We start from the raw sequence: 23,068 nt of genomic DNA, 5'->3' as shown, positions 1-23,068 counted from the left end.
TCAAAAGTATACGTTCCAGGAGTACAGAGACCTTCTCTTTGTGCTTTCTACTGTACCCCTACTCTCTGGACCAATGCCTGGCTCAAAGGAGGTATTCAGAAATGAATGAAAATGTGAGCACTCTGGTGGGGTCCAAATTTGCATGTGCTCTGAAATTAGTGTGTGGTGACATGAGTCACTAACCTGGGTGAATGACTTTGGGAAACCCCACATATCTGCCTCTCAACAAGGTCTTGTCTTCTTCCTGTGGTAATCAAAGGAATGTCAAGTTCAAACCACCTGAGCGGCTTTTCTTACCTAAATTTTTCAGATTGAAATTTTCCTCTTCTGGAAAGATTTATGGTGTGGCATGGGGCTGTCACTGTTTTAGACAACATAAATTTCTGAAGTATCTATTGAAAAATAAAGGGCTTATTCTCTTAGAGAATAAACTCACTCTGAGAAACATTCTGCAGGAATCAAAGTATGCATATAAAATGTATTCTGCTGGAATAAAAGTATGTATTTTATACTTATATAAAAGTATTTGGGGACTGGGGATTTAGATCAGCGGCATAAGCACCTTCCTTGCAAGCAGGCAATCGTGAGTTCAATCCCCGGTACTGATAAAAAGGAAAAAGACAAAAAAAAAAAAAAAAAATAGTATTTCAGTAATTCATATCAGCCTTGTTTATAACAGTCAAAAATCAGAAGCAAGCTAAATGTTGATAGAAAAATGTGTTTATCCACTGACTAAATTTTCATACAACCACTAAAATATTAGATCTATATGTGCTGGTAAAGAATATAATTATATGTATATTACTAGTCTGAAAAATACAAACGTCAAAGTTTATGTACATAATATGGTTAATATAAAAAAAATATGGTTAATATATTAAAATAGCATAGGAGAAGGTAACGGGTTGTACAACAAATTGTCAAAAGTGGTTCTTCTGGATTCTAGAGACTAAAATGCAGAGTGAGGACTTTTTACTTTTACCCTTCTTTATTTGGAGGGTTTTTTTTTTCTTATTTTATATTATTTGTTTAGAGAGGGGGAATATTTCTATATAAAATGATTAAAATGTTTGTAAATGTACCTTCAATTTTTGAATATTCTTCAAAGGGTTAAATCTTAAACATTTAGAAAACTTCTCTGAAAGTCAGGATAGCGGAGCAAAAATGATGTAGGCTGTTGGATTTTAAAGAGCTAAGCTTAGTTTATCTTTGCTAGTTACTGGCTATGTGGCCTTGATCAAATTAACCTGAGGATTTATCTCCTATATTTTTACAAAAATTAAAAAAGACAACGTAATAAGACAATGTCATGTAAGAAAACAGTTAAGTGCTAGATGTGCGTCTCTATCCTCTTTAGGGAGCAACATGCTTAACTCAGCTCCCCCTCAGTCTAGCACTGTTGCACAGCACATACCAGACCTTTGTTAAACACACAGTGTCTGGCACAATTCCTCCCCTACTTGTCCCACGTTCCTCAGTCCTATTTCTCCTCTCCCATCACATCTCTTCCTTCTAATCCACTGCTCATTGCCTGTCCATTTTCCCTTGATTCTTCTCATATTTGCACTGTTATCTAAGGAAAGATAGCAGATACCGATGGCAAATATACTTGAGGAAATAACTTGCAAGGACATAAATTCTGATAAGATTGAAGCTGTGTACTTTTTGTTAACCTGCTGAATGGAGTCAGGGTGCCTATGTATTTGAAAAAAGTGCAGAACTCAAGAATTCTCTTCAGTGTCAGCACCATAACCATTACCACCCCCAGGAAAAAGCCATGCTCTGCACCCCTATGTTAGTCAGCTCTGCATGACTGTAACAAGATCCCTGAGATTATTAGTGAAGAGAGAGAAAAGACTTATTTTGGCTCATGGCTTTGGAGAGTTCAGTCCGTGGTTGGTTGGACCCACTGCTTTTGGGCCTGTAGTGGCAGGCAAGCATGATAGAGCAAAGCATTTGGGAAGTAAAGACAGGGAGGAGAAAACTAGTATTCCACAGTGCCCTTTGATGGCACTCCCCACTATGACCTGAAGCCACCTCCCAGTGGCATCCCTTGCTGAATACCAAGCCTCTAACACATGGTCTTTTGAGAATTCCAGGTTCAAACTATAGCACACCTTCTTTCATGAAGAACACTTGTGTGGAATAGAGGGATACAGTCTAGTTCCCCCCACAAAATAGTTCTTAATTTTTAAAAAATCTTTGTTTTGTTTTCATTTGTTCCTGTATCTCTATGCTGTGTAGATATCTTCAAACACTGTGATATCTTGTCCAATCTGATAATGCACAGAAGCGGTCAACTATAAAAAGCATATACAAAATTGAATGCATATTTGGAAATATATGGTATTTAGTTGACAAACTCCTCTGCTTTCATCAGTGTATTTTCCTTCTGCTTTAGTGAAGAACGGTAGTCCCCACTTAGCATGGCAGTAAGATCTTGGAAAGCACCTCATGGTGGGAAATAGAGAATCCCCTTTCCCTCCCCTTCCCATCACCTCTAAGATCTCATTTGAAGTTTCCTTTCTACTTGTAAGTGACAGATCTTCTCACTCCCTTCCTCTTTCACAGAGGCAAACTGTGAATGAATTTTCTGGAGTACAAAGCTACAAAGCTTGTAATCCATTAATTCATTTTGCAAAGAGAAGACTGTAGTGGTAGTTTATTTATATTTGTACAATTTTAATTCTTTAAAATGATTTTTTTATATGTTGACCTTAGTGGATCTCAGCCTCCTAAGTTAGACAAATAAGTCCAAATGATGTAAGTAAGAGTTAATATTTATTGACTATCTGCCTGTGTGCCAGGGTCTTTGCTAAGTTGGATGTGTTTCTCCTGACCATAAATCTGTGAGGCAGAAATTGCAGTCATTGGGGCTGGGGATTTAGCTCAGCGGCATAAGCACCTGCCTTGCAAGCAGGCAGTCGTGAGTTCGATCCCCGGTACCGATAAAAAGGAAAAATACAAAAAAGAAAGAAATTTCAGTCATCCCAATTTTTCATGCACCCAGAAACCAAATTTTGGCTATAACTTAGTTATATAATTTAGGATGGGAAGTAAAGACAGAATATAAGAGTAGAATTCAGACTCCAGACTTAAAAGTTTTCAATAGGAGAAAATGATAGAGATAGAGATTTATGTGACAGTGAATTGAGGAGAAGGAGATGCTACAGGATGAAGAAAAGTCAAGAATTTAGAAAATTTTGGAGCTGAGTTTGAAAATGCAAAGATGAAACCAAGGTATCTATAATCAGGGTATTTCTCTTTTTGAACCTGCTCGGATTTTCAGCCCAGATTCTTCTGGTGTTTGGTCTCTTCTCCATAACCCTACCCACTGAGTGCTATGAATGTCTAGAGTGATTGGTTGCACAAACTGATTGGAGGCTAAAGAAAAAGAAAAATTGAAGATGTTTGCCTTTGCATGGGTTTTTTGCTACTTCCTTTGTCTCCCTGCCAGTCTGGAGAATCCTACTGCTCTTTCGAAAGTTGGGTGCCTGGCTTGTACTTTCACAGATGAAGTTTGTCAGCCTGGGGAAAATTATGTTTTGGTGTCAGCAAGACCTGACACGTACTATTTGGGTTAGGTATATGTTGTTGAGCACACAGGGACTTGGGATTAAACCTGCTGAACTTTTGTCCACATAAACTTGTAGAGCTGATACTGTCTCTGGAAGGGGGACTGTTTGAGAATAGTAGATAAATAATATCTACCACCCAGTGCATAGTAGATGCTGAGGTCAGCAGAAGCAATAGTTGGGTTGTTAATACTTAGGACTCTTCCTCACTGGCTGTGTGTGTGTGTGTGTGTGTGTGTGTGTGTGTGTGTGTGTGTGTGTAGAGTGAAGGTGTAAGATCTGTGCCAGTGTTGTCGGGTTGGTAGATCCCTTAAAGGAATTGTGAGTGAGCTCAGTGTGCTCAGAATACGTGGGTAGCTGGCATGTTTTAAAGCTTAAAAATTCATGCTGGGAATGAAATAGTAAGAGAGAAGATCAAAGAATATTGTGGCAGCAAACCCAGCACTGACGTTAGCAAAGGTGAGTTGGTCACCACACAGGGTGTGCCAATAATAAGGGTATTCATGTAAGGTGAGCTGAGTGTGTTTGTAATCAAGGTGATCACCTTTGTCCCCATTCTCCTCCTGCAAAAGGGTCAGATTCAACGATCTTCAAAGGTATAATACCCGAGAGCAACTTTTGCTCCAACAAGATGCCCTCTTCTGATCCTTAGCAACTCCTCCTCCAAACTGTTCATTCTCTGCAGAAGTAACGTTGACTAGTCTTTGAATAAACTACTATTCACTAAATTACCCTTCAACCAAATGAAGGAATGTAAGTTATTGATCATCATTACCAGAGTGACTGCTGCTGATAATATTTTAATTATTGCTTGCATCTCCTGGCCCCTAGCTCCAACTATCAGCAATCTTATGAATATCAAGTCATTTTTCTTTACTTAAGTAACTGCCATGCAAAATAGGAAGAGCACTGCTCAGGGCTCTCTACAAATGATCACTGACAAGTCTCTTAATTTTTCTAAGCCTTGTATCAGTTGTATATGAAGTGGGGGTAGCTTGAATGCTCCTAAGGTCACATTTAATGTATAAAAGAAAATATTTGAAGTGGTAGTAGGTGAACATAAGGTTTTATTTAGGCCCAAATCAGTGGACTTTTTTCTATTCCAATCCCTATGTATTACTCAACAGAATAAGCCAGTGTTGACAGTGAAACTCTATTCACTGTCCAAATCTTATCTGTAGCTGTTTCTACTATTCATTTAAAGGCCTGATGGTAGAAACTCTGAGGTCTATTTCAGGTCAATTCTGAGGGAAAAACACAGAGAGGGTGAGAGAGGAGGAACAAAAATGAAATAGCCAGATTGTGAAATCCAGCAACCTTGAGCTGCTGGCCCCAGCCTTTCTGCTGGGATTGGCCTGAGCTTTGAAATTCTCACAGCTGGAACAGACAGTAGCTATTTCCCCCCAAACTCCTGAAGGTTTATTCTGAAAATGACAGCTTTTTTCCATTCACAGCTGATTAAGGAAGTCATCCAACTTCCTAAATCATCACTTTCACCCTATAGCTCTTCTTCAGACAAGCCTTCAGTATTTGTCCATGAACTAGAAATAAATATTGGATTCTAATCTAGGGCCCACCACCCACTCACCACCACTAGGTTCTTCTTATTTATCTTCTGTCTGTTTTATAGCTAGACATGCAAGCTAGGTTGGTTTCCTCTATGTCTATGTAGTACCTTTCCTAAAAAGTAACTTGGCTCATTTTTTTCCTCCTTTCTAAAATAGTGATTCTCCCTACATACTCTACTTCTCATGCATAATTTTTTTTTTTGTACCAGAGATCAAATTCATGGCCTTGTACTTGCCAGGCAGGCTCCATGCCACTGAGTTATATCCCCGGCTTCATGGTTAATCTTAATGCTACTGAGCTTGAGGATCTATCTTTTTTTTTTTTTTTTTTTTTTTGGTCTTTTTCATTTTTATTGTTACCAGGGATCGAACTCACGACCACCTGCTTGCAAGGCAGGTGCTTATGCCGCTGAGCTAAATCCCCAGCCCCATTGAGGATCTATCTCAAATCTCCTTCTTCTGTGCAGTCTTTCCCACTCACATCTTGCCTGCCCTGCCATATACCTTTCCTGTCACATCTGCCACAGGGCTCCTTCACCACAACTCTATCCTGGAGACCAGTCAGGTCATTTCTGCTGGATAGAACCTGTCCCAAGCATCATTCAGCTTTCTCTTCATGGACATGAGAAAACCAGGTGAAGGTGCCCATCTTAAGCTTCAGAGGACTGTGGCCAGAAGAGGAGGCAGCACCTCGAATCATGGACTCTAGCCTCTTAAGGTAGACACATCTAACTGCTCTGTTAGGTGATGACTTGGTCGAAAGGAAGGTGGTTATACCTAACACTTTGCTGGGGAAAATGCCAGTTTGAATCTCTTTTTCCTTGGCTCTCATAATAAGGAAAAAGAAGGAAGAGATTTCAGTACTAACATGACACCGTAGGTGCCAGGCTCTGTGTCATGCGTCAGAGGTAGATTATCTCATTACATTCCCTCAAGGACCTGATGAGGTTAGTACAGGTTGAGTGTCCCTTCCCTGAAATTCTGAGTGTTTCTGGTTTATACTTTTTGAATTTTGGAATATTTGTATAGACTTTACCAGTTGAACATTCCTAACATGAAAATACGGTATCTGAAATGATTGAAAATTAGAAATCATTGCGTGTCATGTCAGTACTCAGAAAGATTTTAGATCTTAGAGCACATAAGATTTGAGACTTCCTGGTTAGGAATGAGCATGGTACATTTGTGTCTACTCATAGCCGAGAAAACACAAACTCAGAGAAAGGATATAGTTTGTCCAGTGTCTGGGTAAAAGACAGGCTGGGTTTTATTTGAACCCAGTTGATTCTGAGTCTAAAGTTTGTGAAATATTTTCTCTTTTTTCTTTCTTTCTTTTTTTTTTTTTTTTGTAGAAAAGATAGAAAGTTATTTTTCTTTCCATTAGTTTTAATTGGCTTTTGTTTGTGATACATAGTGATTATGTCACCATGGGGAGTTGGTAATCAAACGATCCAGTTGCATCTTGATCATCTTTGCTTCTTTCCCCTTCCTTCTCACCTCATCCCAGATCCTCTTTCCAGCTCTACAAAGTCTACTTCCTTGTTTCCTGTCGTGTCTCTTTTATTTTGCTCTTTAAATTATATTTTGAGTTTCGCATGGAAGGGAAACCATGTAGTACTTAACTTTCTGTGTCTGATCTATTTCGCTTAACTTTAAAGTCTCCAGATTCATCCGTTTTCCTACAAATGACTCAAATTTACCTGCTTTGTGGCTGAATCTCCACTTTTTGCACCCACAGTTTTCAAAGTGTGATCCTCAGAGTAGTGGCATCAGCATCTCCTGGCAAATTGTCAGAAATGTAAGTCCTTGGGCTTCATCTAAGTCCTCCTGAATCAGAAACTGCAGACATGGGGCCCAGAAATCTGTGCTGCCACAAGTCCTGGTGTTGCACACTCCAATTTGAGCACTGCCGTTCTACGCTCTTCTGCCCACTGGAGGACCCCTTCTAAGTTTGTCTGGAAGCCGTACTGACATGGGACACTCAAAATGCTGGTTACTGGTGGACCCCCGACTGGGACACAGTCCCACCTGATTGATGCTCCTGGGCCACCTGGCTCCTGTCAGTGCACCCCAGAGCTTTGCGAATGCCTAGAGAATCAGATGGTCTTGCGATGGAATTTTAAAAAGAGAAAGAACTTTTGATTCCCTCAAGTCTTTGTTAATATGGCTTGTCATCCTCTAATCGTTCTTGCCAGGTTTGTGCTGTGCCTATGTTGACTGCCTGTATTGCCAAAATTTCCTGTGAATGTTGTGTTCTTGGTCATTTATTCCTTCACTATTTGACAAAACCTGTGGATGTCATGTGGGTGACCGGAATGGCACAAGCTGTGCATTTGAACAGTGAGTTGGAGACATGCAGACGCTGTGTGAGGGGCTCACATGAGCAGGCAGTTACCAGGACGCAGGAGGGAGGTGCCGGAGGGCAGGGCACAGTATTCTGGGAAACTGGGGCCCTGTCTTCCAGCCTCGCAGTCAGCAAGCTGCTTGAGAAAGTGAGGGTGCAACTGAGGAGCTGTAGAAGGACGTAATGGAGAGTTGTGGAGGAGTGGTGGGTGACACAGAAGAGACTCCAGGCTGTGTGAGCTGCTCACTGAAGACCTGGAGGAGAGAATCATCCCAGCATGGGAAGCAAAATCCAGCAAGGCTGCAGCCTTGAATGAGAGTGGGATGTGAAGAGAGGTGAGGCATTGGGAAAAGGCAGGAGGCAGACTCAAGGGCTCTATAGGTCTGGTGGTGGAGTCTGAACTTTAGGGAGCTGGGAAACCACTTTAAGAAGAGAAGTGATGTGGAAAAAATTACATCAACAAGATCACTCCAGAGAGGGCTGGGGATTTAGCTCAGCGGCATAAATGCCTGCCTGGCAAGTGTGAGGTCATGAGTTCAATCCCTGGTACCGCAAACAAACAAACAAAAAAAGATTACTCCAGGGCAGTTATAGCTTATTCTCAGACATTTCTTGTTGGATGTGTTTTCACTGCTAATGCACTACAAACCCTTGAACGTTCTCCTTTCTCCTTTTCTCCTATGTATGCCTTGCCAGGGTACTAGTAGAGGGCCGACTCTACCAGATGCCCTGCCCAGGGAAAAATCAGACCCTGCTCAGGTTGGGTGAATTCCCAACCTGTCAGTTGAGAGGGAAGGCAGGGTGTTTTGCTCATTTGCATTGCTTTTATTATTCCATGAGGAAGTGAGTCACCTATAGCATCATCTTCTGTTCTTACCTGCAGGATGCCTGTCCTTGCTGGTGACAGTCCAGGACACAGAACGCTATGTTACCCTGTTTGCCTCCGTTACCCTCAAATGTGACTACACCACCTCCGCACAGCTCCAGGACGTGGTTGTGACATGGCGTTTCAAGTCCTTCTGCAAGGACCCCATCTTTGATTACTTCTCTGCCTGTGAGTTACCTCCCACTTCATGTTCTGCCCAGGACCCAGGCATCTCTGGGATGTACTATCACTGGGACTAGGAATTATTTAAGATCACAAATCTATGAGAAGCCACAGAGATAGAGTACCTTCAGTTTTTAGATAAACTGAACCCAGGCTGACAACATAACTTGCTCAAGGTCAAATACTAGTTTATTTTCAAAACATTGTCCTGCCTTGTTCTAATAAATATTTAAGGCAGCTCAGATATTCTGTGAAAAGTAGGACAAGTCTTGTCACCTCGTCCATTCCTGGTTGATGCTAACACCGATCCCTATTTACCCTACTGCCTTCAAATGTAGATAGGAAGACATCTCAGGATTGTCTCAGGATGCAAGGTCTGAGTGGTCACTGGTAAAGCCCTTCCAGGGCCACATCCCTTCCTGGGCCAGCCTTCCTGGTTAGGGTCCTTCCTCAGATGAGCATTCTGAATGTCAGAGAGTTCTCTGTTCTCTGTCCCCAGCAGCGCTTTTGCAGTTGGGCGATTCAGTGCTACTCAGCCAGGGCCTCACTCTCAGTAATGACTGCCTGCATCCAGAGCTCTTTCTTAGTAACCCATTTCTGTACTCTCTAGAAACAAAGGAAGTCAGAAACCCACAGTTAGCTGGAGCCAACGTTTTAGAAATTTTGAGACTAGAAGCAGACACCTTACAGCAGTGGTGGCAAACCTATGGCATGTGTGCCGCAGCAGACACACAGAGCCCTCTCTTGTCTGTGTGCGAGCCAGGTCACCCCAGCAGCCAAGACTATCATGTAATAGTTGTTTTTAATAAACTAAAACATCAGTATTCAGGTTGATTTGCAGTATTGCAATTTGTGATAAGTATGTGAGGTTGGGGTTGCAATTTGGGCACTCAGTCTCTAAAAGTTTCACCATCATTTCCCAGGAAAAAGTGAGTGTCCTAAGATGAGGCAGAGGAGCCCAGTGCATCGGCTTTACCACCTTGGGGCTAACGTCCTCAGTAAGATTTGAGTAGAACCAAAATATTTAATTGTTTGAGCCACTCACTGTTCCTGAAATTGTCCCCCAAGACATTATTTCCTGGGGGTTACTCTTAAAGTGCCTGGGCTAAATGGGAAGGGAAGACACATTAGAGTAGGAGACAGTGGCCATCAGCAGATTTAACAGTTCTCCCATTTCCTGTTGTAAGAACAGGTTAAATGAGCATTGTGGGATCAGAGGCTGTAAGACTGGGGGTGGGGGAAATATAGCCAAGACCTGCAAATGATGGCCTCTTGGGATGTCTGGAGTCTTCTTGCTGAAAGTGAGGCTTCTGTCATCACCTGTGGTTGATGGGCATCAGCAGGGGGCTTTTGTGGTCTCAGTGTGGCTTCTCTCCTCAGCATACCAGGCAGCATTATCTCTGGGCCAAGACCCCTCCAATGACTGTAATGATAACCAAAGGGAAGTGCGCATTGTGGCCCAGCGGCGGGGTCAGAACGAGCCAGTGCTGGGGGTGGATTACCGCCAGCGCAAGATCACCATCCAGAACCGTGAGTGTAAGGGAACTGGGGGTGGCGGAGGTCCAGACCCAGGCCTGGCAGGCTGAGTCAGCATGGGCTTTCCCAGCTCTTTTGATCTACTGGGCACTGTCATAGTTTGAGAAAAGTTCCAGATTCTTAGAATGTGCTGCTCTGTCTGAAATTACTTCCCTTGAACTAGCTCTGTCGATGGGAGGGTGTTCTGGGGAGAAGGCTAAAGGTCTGGGTGGGTTCCTTGGCTTTCTTGAGATTTAGAGTGATTTGTAAATTGGTTCTTGGATCCTCTCCACAAATTGCTGTCAAGGTCCAATCAAACCCCAGGTCTCTGGGTGCAAATCTGGCCACTTCTGTTGCTTATACAAAGGAAATACAGGCTTGTGAGTAGGTGACCACTCTAGCCCACTATCCTCATTGATAGAAGAAGGAGCACTGGGCTGGTGTAAAAAGCTGTGTGTGAGAATCCCAGTGCTTCTGCTCACTGGCTTGGTGGTCAGCACCGGATCAATTATCTTCCTTGGTTTCTTTCCTCCTCATCTCTCAGATGAGGGTCTGGCTGCCCACACTGAAGTACACAGTGAAGGCAATGTCTGTAAAATAGAGTTGGGCCATCAGCCATCTCATGGAGAACGGTGGCCTGAGCAAGCTATTGTATAAAGATCACTCAGCAAGCGGGAAGTACACAATAACATGCTCCTCATTCCTAACCTGTAATCAGCATTGCGCAGCGAGTCATTGGCACAGTACCAAAACCTTATTACAGTGAAACCGAGGTGCTATTTTAAACATTTTTCCAATTAAAAGAAAAAAAAATGGGAGAGAGCACCTAACTAGCCACGCATGGGTCCCACAGTCACCATGTGAAGAAATCAGTGAATATTGTACTCTGTGACCATTTAAAGGTTGATCACTCAGCCAGTTTTCTCATTGCTTCCAACTTCTTAATAGTTAAATCAGATCCTTTTACATCCATCCACTGATATTCCGAGGCTAGCCCTTGAACCCCCGTCTTTAGGAAATATCTGCCTCAGTCTCCAATTACTTCTAGTCTGACCCCAAATTTTAAGGCCTCTTTCATTAGCAAGTCTTGTTTATAGTTTTTGAAAGTTCATGGATGAGTTTCTGCTCTTCTGTTTTTATCTGATTCTAAACAGCACCTCCCGTTACGTCTACTCCTCTCTTACCTTTGGGTCAATTCCTGCATCTTTCTTGCTCCCACAGGGAAGCACTATTTTGTCTTGGGTTTTATTTCTACCACTGGACTTGTTGTGACTTCCTACAGTCCTCATTTTATTATACTTTCAGGCCTTTGTTTTTATGGTTTGAGATAACTCCATCAAATCAGTTGTTGGATCATCTAAAACATTAACATACCTGAATACCCTTCTTATGCTCACATTATGCGGGTTTACAAAGCTTGTCAAGCTTTGGAAAGACTTTTACCCAGAGTACTTTCACCGTCTTTCAAGGCTGGGGTGAGCTTGTTCACAGGAAAGATGATGGGTCTGGAAAATTATAGGTAGGAAAAAGTTTACAGGGATTGACGTAAAAGGGAAGGAAACAGAAGTCAGAATTTGGTCCAGTGTTGCATGACTTCGTGTTTTTGTTTCATTTCCTCAATAATTATTTTTTGACAAACAGATAATAAAGAATTAGGATATGGCCATTAAGTAAGGAAGAACAAGTCTGTCTTGCTAAGGTCTTTAAGAATTTGAAGATGTTTTCCTTCATTTAGTGACGCTAAGAACAGGTACAGCCATCCCTTTTGGGTGTGGAGGGATTCTGTTGCCAGAGACTGGCTCTTAAACCCTTCTGGAACAGAGAAAGTCTTGTTCCTCTTCAGTGTTCTCACAGTGCCCGACATAATGTTGAACCTACAAAAGTTCTTGAGTCAACATTTGTCCAATTTGCTAAACTGGAACATATGTTAACCATTCATTATCTTAATAGGGTATCAAATTATGCAGGGTTCGTAGGACTTAAATTCTTTTCTTGGGTATGAATTACTCTTTAAACTTGGGTATTCCAGGCATACTGATTTAACTGCATCTTCTAATCTTTTACTTCAAGATCCACAGGTATTTGCTTATCTTTAGGTGGCCAAGAATTCAGGCTGTGGTGTTTTCTACCTAGTTTGGAGAAGGTAATAGAGGCTTGTCGGTGTCAGCAAGAGCTCTCTAAGTTCCTGAAGAGGAAGAACAATGAGAGGATGAGGAACATAAAAGATAGAGACAGAAAGCTGGAGTCAAGTGGAGCCGTCTCTGGATGGAGGAGGAGACTGTTCAACCACCACAATGTGTTTATTTATATACTTGTCACACAATGCCCCTTTGCTTAACTAGCTGCCTTCTTACAGCCCATGTTCTCAGGGCTGGAACACCTGTTCACCTCCAGCACCCCATACCCTCAGGGATTTCTCAGGTACTCCATGCCCTTGGAACACTCCTGTTCCAGGCACTCGTGCTTTAGGCTCCGCATGTGTGAACTATCACTACCTCAGCGGCTCCCAACACAACCTAATATGTAAGAGCTACTGGCTTGGAGGCAGAGACTCGAAGTCACTGAGTACTATTATCTGCATGTTATTTAGCCAATTCATTAGCCTCTTTGTGCCTTTTCTTTCCTCATCTGAAATGCAGCCAATTAATCATACCCTCTATCACTTAGGATTAAGTTTGCTTGCAAAACCCAAAAATATTGATGACTCAGGCAGTAAAGAAGTTTATGTTTCTCTCATATGTAGAACCAGAGGCATATACATATCAGACCTAGAGCAAGATTTCTGTTCCATCAAGTCCTTTAGGGACTCAAGTTCTGTCTACTTAAGACTGTTTTCTTCCTCCTCATCCCAGTATTCTATGTTCTGTTACTATGACAAGATGCCTGAAGCATCTTTCTTTATAAGGAAAAGAGGCTTATTTAGCTCATAATTTTGGATACTGAAACTCCAAGATTATATAGCACCATTGGTTCAGGGTCTAGTGAGGGGCTCCTTGGTGGGATCACCACATGGTTGATGGCATCATGGTAGGAGTATATTTGAGAGAAATCACATGCACGGGTAGGAAAACAGAGCAGTGAGGGCCAATTCTGCTTTTTCGTAACAACCTACCCTTTCAGAAATTAACTAGAGATCACTTTCCAGGGCACTATCTTCAGTGACCTAGCTGAACCCTTAGTTCTCAACCCTCCCTTTGAAAGGTTCCACTACCTCCCACTTAACCACACTGAGGCTCAAGGCTCTGACATGTTAACCTTTGGGGTCAGGCTTAAACTTGTCTAAACCATGGCACCAGGTAACAGAGTTGGAAGAAGAAAGGGCAATGATGTTCACAAGCTGTTTTTAAGAAAGTTCCTGGGAAGCATTATGTGATACTTGTTATATTCTACAGGCTGGAACTGAGTTGCTTGTCCATGTCCATATTAAGAGGGGATGGGAAACCTAGATTTTATTCCAGATTTTGTGGTCTGTTTTGTGCTTCTATAACAAAATACCCAAGACTGGGGAACGTAGACTAAGTAGAAATGTACTACATTTGTTCACTGCTTTGGAGGTGGAGAAGTTTCAACTTCAGTGAGGGTCTTATTGCTGAGTCCTTGTGTAGCAGAAGGTGAGAAGGCAGGAAGGGAATAGATTCACCCTTTCATCATAGCACCCGCCTCATCCTTCAGCATGGCCCAGTTATCTTTTAAAGGTCTCGCCTCTTAACATTGACCCAATGACAATAGAATTGCAATATGAGTTCTGAAGTGGACACATATTTAACCATAGTCGCTGCATATATGGCCAGATATTACATGATTACAAGAGAAAGGGAAAAGATACACTAGAAGACAAGTGATCTCTACTTCCCCTTAAATTGTCTAGAAGTCTTGTGGAGTATGTAGAGGGACTCAATGGCAGCAAGCTCTACCATCACTCTCCTGTTCAGAGAAAGAGGAAGGTCTCAGAAGAAGAAACTGAGACCTTTCTTTCACCTACCATAGTTCCTTTTAGGATGTGGAGGGGTGATGCCACAGCTTGAAGGTACCGTTGGTCAGAAACCATGTTTTGTCCTCTGGTTCCTGGCACTTTCCCCTTCCTTCCTGTGCAGGAGCAGACCTTGTGATTAATGAAGTGATGTGGTGGGACCACGGAGTATATTACTGCACCATTGAGGCTCCAGGGGACACATCTGGAGACCCAGACAAGGAGGTGAAGCTCATCGTCCTGCGTAAGTGCTGTTGGCGCTTTCTATGATGTCACCATAATATTTTCCAGTAAAGGAACAGCAACAACCCAAAACAAAACTGAAACAAACCAATATTATTGTCATTTGTGAGCCACTGAGTTCCTTTATCAAAGCTAAGTGAATGTTTTTGTTTGTCTGCTACATGTTTGTTTTACTTTTAGCCAGTCCGTTGCTCAGTGTTAGCCTACAGGGCAAGAGTGTTAGAACCAGCGATGGCCCCTGTAGGTTGTTTACCCCTGCCTGGCTTCTGCCCCCAGATTGGCTGACAGTGATCTTCATCATTCTGGGAGCTGTCCTGCTGCTGCTGCTAATCGGAACATGCTGGTGCCAGTGCTGCCCACAGTACTGCTGCTGCTACATCCGCTGCCCCTGCTGCCCCACGCGCTGCTGCTGCCCCGAGGAAGGTGAGCAGGGACAGACCAGCTGTGAGGTGGAGTGGTACTGAGGGGTCCAGAACTCCAGGCAGGTGGGCTTACCACCTTCATGACAAAGCCCTGCGTTCTTACAGGATCTCCTATCACTGATTTCAAGGATACTAACCTCAGTCCTGTAGATGGTGCCCGTGGCTCTACAGAGTCACACGGGAGGCCACAATACGAAGATTTCTCCCTGCCCACCTGCTAGAGGGCCTGAAGCCTCTTCCAGATGGCTCTGCCTACCGATGGCATTTCTTCAGTTGTCCTGACTTGCTTGGATTATAGTCTTTGCCCCTAATCCTGACCCTGCTTAGACATAAGCTGGCCAGAGAAACAGTATAAATGAAGCAGTGAGAGAAAAATCTACTTTAAAGCAATATACTACTTAATGTCATTTTTTGTTGAGACCAGATCTTGCTTTTGATGCTAGATGTGTATCCAGATACCAACCCTACCAGGAACCAACTGGGCATCCTATAATTTAACACTCTGACACTGTCTACCTGGAGATGGCGAACACATCGCACAGTACTGACTGCCACAAGACTGCTCCCCTTATATATGGCAATCCCAAGTAGGAGATGGTTACCTGAATTTCTGATCAACTGGCTAAAAACTGAGGATGCTAAGACCTCCCTCTTCGGATTGTTTTAATCTGTTAGAGCACCTTTTAGAACTTCGGAACACTTCACTTACATTTATCCACTCAGTACAAAGGCTGCAGGAAGGGATATAAATGAAGAGCCACTGGTGGCCCAGTCTGTAGGAAGAGCCGTGGCACTGTCACACCTTCACCAAGTGCACAGGCCCACAGCTCAGTTGCCAGAAGCTCCCTGAACCTGGCCCTTTTGAGTCCTGTGGCCACTTTGCTACAAGTGTGATTTATTAAGTCATTCACCATTTATGATCAACTGGACTTTCAGCCCCTGTCCCTTCCTGGAGGTTAGGGGATGGATCTATCTGAAATTCCCCACCTTGTAATCACACACTGCTCTTTCTTATGGGCAACCCCCAATCTGAAGCCATCTAGGCGGTTCCCAACCACCAGCCATCACACTAGTGTACAGAATATATTCATCACTCTGGAGAGTCCAAGGATTTTAGGAGCTATGTGTCAGGGGCCAGGTGCAGAAGTACATACTTTTTATTCTATTCTATTGTCATACCATTTCTTAAAGAAGACTTGAAAAGAACAGAGCAAAAATATATTGAAGCAATGTTTTGTTTTGAGATAGGATCTTGCTAAATTTCCCAGGCTAGGTATGAACTTGCATCCTTCCTGCTTCAGCCTACTTCAGTGCTGAGATCACAAGCAAGCTCCCACTGCACCCAACTTGTTCTTGATGGAATCTTTATTTGAATTAAAGCCTGATTCTTCAAAACAGAGCTATAAAAATTTGACAAAAGAATATATGGCAAAGGCAAAAGAATTAATGAATTAAAAATCTTTTATTAGTAAATTGGTGGAGTAGAATCAATTGTTTTAAATGGAAGTTTTTGTTTCCATTTTAATTAACAATTTCCTTTCCTACATGATATGCTACCACATGGTAGAAAATTTGCAAAATTCATAAAAATGTGGACTAATTGGAGCAGCCACAGACTTTCTTTCAACTTGAAAGAAAACTTTTAAAGGGGAATTAAGGAATTGCCCATTATAACAGAAACAAAAACAAAAACCTAATCTTCATTAAGAAGGTCAGTTTTTTGAGTCTGGTTTCAGGCCTGTGCGCCAAGGCTGCTGTCTTACAGGAAAAGAGAACTAACTTTTGTTGGATAGCATCATGTGCATGACCTTTGCACATATGTCCTCACTGAATCCTCACAACAACCCTAGAAGGCAGATGGCATCCCTTTTTAACAGGACAGGAGACAGAAAGACGAGTCTCACAGCTAATAAGTGACATTGGCAAAGCAGGTTTGGTGCATGTACATGTGGTGTGTAAGTGTCTGTGTGTCTCACCCAGGCACCACCCCGGCTTCGTGGGTGGATCACTCTGAGATCAGCTAAAACAGTATGAACTCCTTAAAGAGGGCCAAATAGCAGAGTTGAACCATGGGTTTCCTGTTCAGAGGGATCAAGGGGAGAAGCCATGGGGAAACCTCTGTTGCTGGAGTAGTGATTTGGGAGATGAGATGAGAGTAATCTTGCAGGACATCTTCTTAGAATCTGTAGACCTGTGGGGCCCTGAAACCCAGGCTGGGGACAAAGCCAGCACAAGGGACATATGTATCCAGTCAATGAGCTGACAAACAGGTTCTTGGGAGAGTGTTTTTCCCCAGGTAGTTAGAGTTTGGGCCACAAAGAACTCCGGACTTGAGCTGATGAGGTCACTTTCAAAGTGAGTCACTGTTCTGAGAAATTTGGTGACAAGAGAAATTACATCAAGGAGTAGGGGTTGTTAAGGAAAGCACTATAATTGGAAAAGAGGTTTTTTGTTGTTGTTACTGGTTCTTTTAGACCAAGATAACCCTAAACATACATGTAGGCAGAAAGCCAGGCCAATAGCAGAGAAGAAGCTGAACATTTAAGAAGTGAGGTAGTCACTGATGCATGATGGCATCAGGGCTGCCAAGAAAGAACTAGCCTGAGACAGGGGAGGAGGTCTGGGGGGTTAGCTCAGTGACTCAAGTGCTTGCCTGGTGAGCGCAAGATTGTGAGTTCACTCCCCAGTGCAAAAATAAATAAATAAAAATAAAACAGAAAGGGAAGGGGAAGGAGAGAAGGTGGCCTGACCTCTGGGCCAGAGAGGAAGTTATTGAGGGTAGAGGATGATTCAGGTAGAAGAGAGGAAGCTCACACGAACCTGTCTCGATTTCAACAAATCAGGGTAGTAGATATGCAAGGTTTGAGGAGGAGGAGACCAGTGATTCTGGAACTTCTCTAACCACACCTGAACCCTCTAGCCTGCTCCCACCTTCCCATAAGAGTTATCACAGGGTTGGTGGGGACAACAATGAAAATGACACTAAATTTTAGTAGCCCTTGGTAATGCACATAGTCCTGGTAAGCAATCTTCAGTAGGATTTACAGATGAAAATTTTGAAAATTTAGTCTTACTTTTTCCATGAGAACTGGAGAAGCAGCTTTTGCTCCTAGGTGGATAACTGGCCCTGTTCCCCAGAGAACCCGAGACACACTCCATGCCAGCCACAGGCAACCCTGAGAATCTCTGACCTCCACCCCCGCAGCCCCCACAGCTGAGGGAAGCGGGGCCTGGAGAAGCTTGTCCACAATTACACAACCCTTCTGTGGTGGGGCCCGGGCTAGGCTTACATCTCTAGACTCCTTATGCACAGCTGATTCCTTGCCCTTAACAAAGACATCATCAGCTGAAAGTTTACAAGGAAGGAAAGACCTTCCTTGGGGAGGGTTTAACCTGGTACCAGAAAGGAGGGAACATAGATGCCAACCAAGGAAAACCCTGCTGGGAAGAGGGAGACTTGACCTTAGGATCTGGATGGGGCAAAACACACCTACTGGTGGTTCACTACAGCCAAACAGCAAGAGCTCAAAGAGCCTGCATTTCCAGGAAGCTCCTGAAGATGTCACTGAAATGACAGACCAGTGAAGTCAGGGAAGATTGACAGTTTGGAAAAAGCAAAAGGACTGAATGGCCATGGGCTAACAGGAGGGCAAAGGACAGGTTTTATTTTAGGGCACGGAAAGTTTGAAGTCTGGACTCTGGTTCTGTGTGTTTGTGAACACAGAGGATGCCAGCTATAAGGGGGAAGAGGTATGGGTCTCTGGAGAGGGTGAGGTGTCAAGTGTCACTTCTGTCATAAAGTGGTCATCTTAAAGAATATGCCCTGGGTTTCCCTCAGAGATAGAAATTAATATGCATTTGGTGATTTAGTCTCCAAAGACATGTTTGTCTCTGCCTATGGGATCTAAGGCAAAAGATGTAGTTGGTTATAATAATGAGAGCTGCTGTGAGTTCTGTGTCGTCTATTAAGCAATCCATGTGCATAACCTTATTTCATCATTTCAACCATGTGAAAGAGTTCTGTTTAGCTTAAAGAGCAGAAGAGTGGGCTGAGACTCTGGAAACACTCAGTGGCACACAGCCAATCTATGCCAGTGTGTGCACTGAAGTCCACCTGATTCCCAAAGCCTGTTTTTAAGGGCATATGTCTCAAAGTACTAGGAATCCTCAGTAGTTAGCTCAAGGTTGCCTCCCAGCATTAAATCAGGGTCTCGGTTGAAAGTGCACATTTTCTTGGCTCATGTCAGAATAACTGAGGCAGCGTCCAGAAGAGAGACCCCAGGAAGCAGCAGAATGGTACCAGGTGGAAAAAGCCAGGGTTCAGTGAAGGGAGTGGCAGAAGGCAGACTTGTTTTCAGTGGAACCAGATGTCTCTAATCTTGGGGACAGAGACTAGTCTGAGGTAGGTTTTAAAGGTGTGGGGCAGAGTTTGAGAGAAGTAAACCAAAGAGGTTCTGCTGATGAAGGTTTTGTGGGGGGTTAGTTTGTTTTTTGGCTTCACAGAAAATAAAGGTCTGGGGACTTGGTGTGACAGAAAGAGACAGATACTGGTTTGCAGCCTGGCTCTGCCAGTTGCTGGAGGATCTTGGGCTTGGAAGGCAGTCTCTGTGAGCCCAACTTTCTGGACTGATCCCCACATTCAGAGATTTCCCAGAGGATTAGTCAGCTGGTGGCCATGTGTGTTAAGCAGTTTGTGTGTGTCCATGGTGGCCAGTAGAGGGAGCTCCAGAAAGGCATTCCTTAGGGAGAGCAAAGTGCTCCGCAGGATTCATCTTCAGGGAGGCCAGTGCTGTGGGTTGGCATGAAGATGTAGCAGCTGGCTAAGTTGTGCGTTTGCATCTGATTTCCTCCCAACTTGGCTGTGGCTCACCATCAAGCCTGGAGCTCAGATACTTCTGGGGGCTTTGCTGCAACCACTTCCTGTTGTGTTGGAAGTTGTTTCACAACGGAGCCACCCATGACCCCTCAGATGGCCCCTTTGCCACTAGCCTTAGCAAACCTCCCAGGAGGCATAGCTAGACTGCCTACCTTCTTCCCCCTCTACTGTGCTTCGGGTGCCTCAGGCAGCACCTTGCTGCTTTAGGGAAGTCCACGGGGCCGGGTGCATTGAGATGGGTGTGATAGCATCAGGCTGGGCCTGTCGTTCATAGCCCAAGTACAATTTGCAAGTGCATCTCCTCCATGCACGAATAGGCAGCAACCTTGGGAGCCATGCAGCAGTCAGCCATGATTGCCTCAAAATAGAAATTCATGAACAAAAACAAATGTGTTTATTTTTAATTTGTGCTCATTATAGTTTGTGTGCTTCAGAACAGCTGCACCTATGAGACTGGACTGACATTTCTATAAACCCCTGGTGCACCTTTTGCACTATTTTATTTGCCATGAAAGGGGTAGTATTTCCCTTTTTGCTTCTGTCCTTCCCATCCTTTAAAGATTCCTCCTATTGAGGAGACCCCAGTGCTCAATAAGGTGAGGAGAAGAGGGGAACGGGTCCACTGGACCTCACCCCAGTGCCTCCTGTTCACTCACCTTCTTCCCACAGAGCTGGAGTTCCAGCTGGAAATCCTCTTCAGCACCATATCCTGTCCTATTCCTTGCGCTTTGAACACACAGCCTGAGCTCACCTGCAGGACCCAAGAGTCCCAACCCCTGACTCACACGTCTTTTAAGCCCTTTGCTTCTGTTTCTGGCTTTTGGTTTCTGATTTCACTGGCCCTGTGGTCTGAGATTTCATTGTCTGATGGCATCCATGTTATTTTTCTGTGCATTTTGGTATGCTTGAGAGTACAGGTAGGATGATAAAGTGATTTGGTGTTAGGACATCAAATTTCGAGTATACTTTACTAGAGGATGGGGATTACAATCTTATCTAGAGGAAGTTTATTCCCAGCTCTTTACCAGACATACCTTTGGTTTGTTACTCCCTTCATGCTTGCTGTCATGCAAGATAATGAGTGGACTTTGAGGAGAGCAGCTGACCTCATGGTGAGACTGTTAGGTGGACCGAAGTAAAGAGGAAGGTGCCCTGGCTGAGGGTCTGCATTTCTCCTTCTTCCCCTGCAGCCCTGGCCCGCCACCGCTACATGAAGCAAGCTCGGGCCATAGGTCCTCAGATGATGGAAAAACCCCAGTTCTGGGGTTCGGACAGGAGCTCCCAGGTCTCATCTTATGCAATGAACCCGCTGCTGCAGCGAGGTAAACCTTGCCAATGCCTCAGGCTGGGGAGGGAAAGGGCAGGCGTAGAAGCATGGCCTTCTATGGGTCTCTTTACGACTGACGATGGAAGGGAATGGAATCAGCTAAATACTGTGATATTTTAATGACCTGAATCCAAGCATTATGGTTTGGGCAACAGTTTGGCAGTTCTGTCCTTGTTTTCCTTCAGATTTGTCCTTAAGAACCAGTCTCCCACAGATGCCAGTGACTCAAGCTGCTGCTCACCCTCCCATCACCAATGGTGTCCTAGAGTTTTTGGAGAAAGAACTGCGGAACTTCAACCCAGCACAGCCTCTGCCTATGGACCTCAAAGCCAGATCTGGCCACCCCTGCAGCGTGCTGTCCTCCCTGGGCTCTGAGGTTGTGGAACGCAGAATCATCCAACTGCCGCCACTGATCAGAGAGCAGCCATCCTCGAGAAAGACCAGCGACCCATTGCACCAGCAGTGGCTCAGCTCAGCTCCCTCCAGACCCTGGTATCTGAGGGAGGGGAGAAGGCAGCATCATTACCCTGATTTCCGCCAGGAGCTCCAGGACCGAGGGTCATCCTGGACATCTGCAAGGAGGGAGCTGGATCCACCAGGGAGGGGACGGCACTGCTCCAGGCGGCATGGGTCACCTGCAACCTGGTCAGACCCAGACAGCCTCAGTGATGGTCCCTTGTCCAGTGAGGCGCATTGGAGGCCCAGCCATTCTCATCTCAGGGGCCACCACAGGGACAGGCCCCGCAGGGCTAGCCCGGAGGAGGATGGCCGGAGGGCCAGGAGACGCCGGCCCCGCAGCTACTCCCCTCCCGTGCCCTCTGGTGTCAGCTCCTGGAGCTCCGATGAAGAGAAGGAGACACTGCCCAGACACTGGGGGTCCCGAAGGCGCCGCAGCCGCTCCCGTTCTCCCAACTGGCCTGAGGAGAAGCCACCCAGCTACCGCTCACTGGATGTCACTCCAGGCAAGAATGGCAGGAAAAAAGGGAGTGTGGAGAGGCGCTCGGTGAGCCTGGGGTGTCCTGCTGAGGGTCGGGCGTGGGCAGAGAGGATCCTCCAGCCAGGCCTGGGCACAGTGGACACAGATCACCTCCTGGACCACCAGGAGGGTGCCTCCCCCTTGCTTGGCCCAAACTTTCCTCCCTTTCAGGCACCTCCCATTAAGGCTGAAGGGATCCAGACGATGCCAAGATCAGACTCAGTGGCAGTGAGCGCTCAGGTTCTACAGGCAGGTCAAGCAGGGGATGCTTTTCACAGCTGAGGAAACAAGGCTCAAGGTGCTGAACAGTTAAACACCTTGTACATAGCGGAGCTGAGACTTGAACACAGGCCTATATGCCTTGCACTTTACCTCCTGTCACAGCTGCTTGGTTTTACTTAGCAAGCCTATTTCCATACCCCCAAATTAGAACAGGCAGCCGGCCTGGGCACACTCAAGTGAGTATGCAAAGCCCTGGTGTGTCTGAGGCTGAGGCCCTCTTTGTACCCCGTTTGGAAGGATCGTTGATATACAAATCTTGGTATCCAAAATATGGGTCCAAATTTTAGGGAGCTGTGAATGGACAAGGGACCAGAAAGAGGAACAGAGTGGGACACAGGCCTTCAGGGCCTCTGGCTATAGACACTTATGCTGTTTTTAAACGTATGGCACTCTTTTTTTTTGGTACTGGGGATCAAACTCACAATCTCGTGCATGCCAGGGAGGTGCTTATACCACTGAGCTAAATCCTCAGAAAACATGGCTTTTTAAAAAATCATTTTATAAGGGCTGGAGATTTAGTGCAGCGGCATAAGCTCCTGCCTTACAAGCAGGTGGTCGTGAGTTCAATCCCGGTACTGATAAAAAGTTAAAACAAAAATTATTTTATAATGAATACAGCCAAATGGCAGTGTTAACGGACTCTTGTAAAGGACTGCCAAGATTACTCAAAAGCATTAATGAACCACTGGAATCCAAGATACTATACCCACAAAAATCTTTCATCCTCTATTTTACCAAAATCATTTTCTCTTTTGCTTCTGTTGAGACAAGCAGAGGAAATCGTAGTGGGGCCAGAGGGAATCACATCCCAGATTAGAAGGACAGCATGGAACTGGGGAGCCTTGTGGGCTTCACAGGATGTGCTTCTCTGTTGGAGGTAGTGTTCAGCTGCAAATTTTAAAAATTCTTACACACATGGTGT

At 44.5% G+C, this 23,068-nt stretch overlaps 1 protein-coding gene across 3 annotated transcripts in view; it reads left to right on the top strand.

The window, feature by feature from the left end:
- Ildr1 (immunoglobulin like domain containing receptor 1) overlaps window positions 1–23,068 on the top strand; it is a 31,003-nt gene that overhangs the window by 3,423 nt on the left and 4,512 nt on the right. The window contains exons 2-7 of one of the 3 annotated variants that reach the window (XM_013151837.3): window positions 8,371–8,541; window positions 9,916–10,065; window positions 14,145–14,264; window positions 14,540–14,686; window positions 20,752–20,883; window positions 21,074–21,850. In XM_013151837.3, coding sequence (XP_013007291.1) covers window positions 8,371–8,541; window positions 9,916–10,065; window positions 14,145–14,264; window positions 14,540–14,686; window positions 20,752–20,883; window positions 21,074–21,850 — 1,497 coding nt within the window. Of the gene's footprint in view, window positions 1–8,370; window positions 8,542–9,915; window positions 10,066–14,144; window positions 14,265–14,539; window positions 14,687–20,751; window positions 20,884–21,073; window positions 21,892–23,068 lie in introns of all 3 variants that reach the window. The other 2 variants (XM_013151836.3, XM_063225076.1) reach the window with 2 other exon arrangements.

Source organism: Cavia porcellus, unplaced genomic scaffold (genome assembly GCF_034190915.1).
Source record: "Cavia porcellus strain 051 isolate PalLab524CR breed Dunkin Hartley unplaced genomic scaffold, mCavPor4.1 scaffold_15, whole genome shotgun sequence".
Lineage (NCBI taxonomy): Eukaryota > Metazoa > Chordata > Mammalia > Rodentia > Caviidae > Cavia > Cavia porcellus.
Note: the sequence above shows the minus strand (reverse complement) of the source record. Positions and strands in the feature narration are given on the sequence as shown.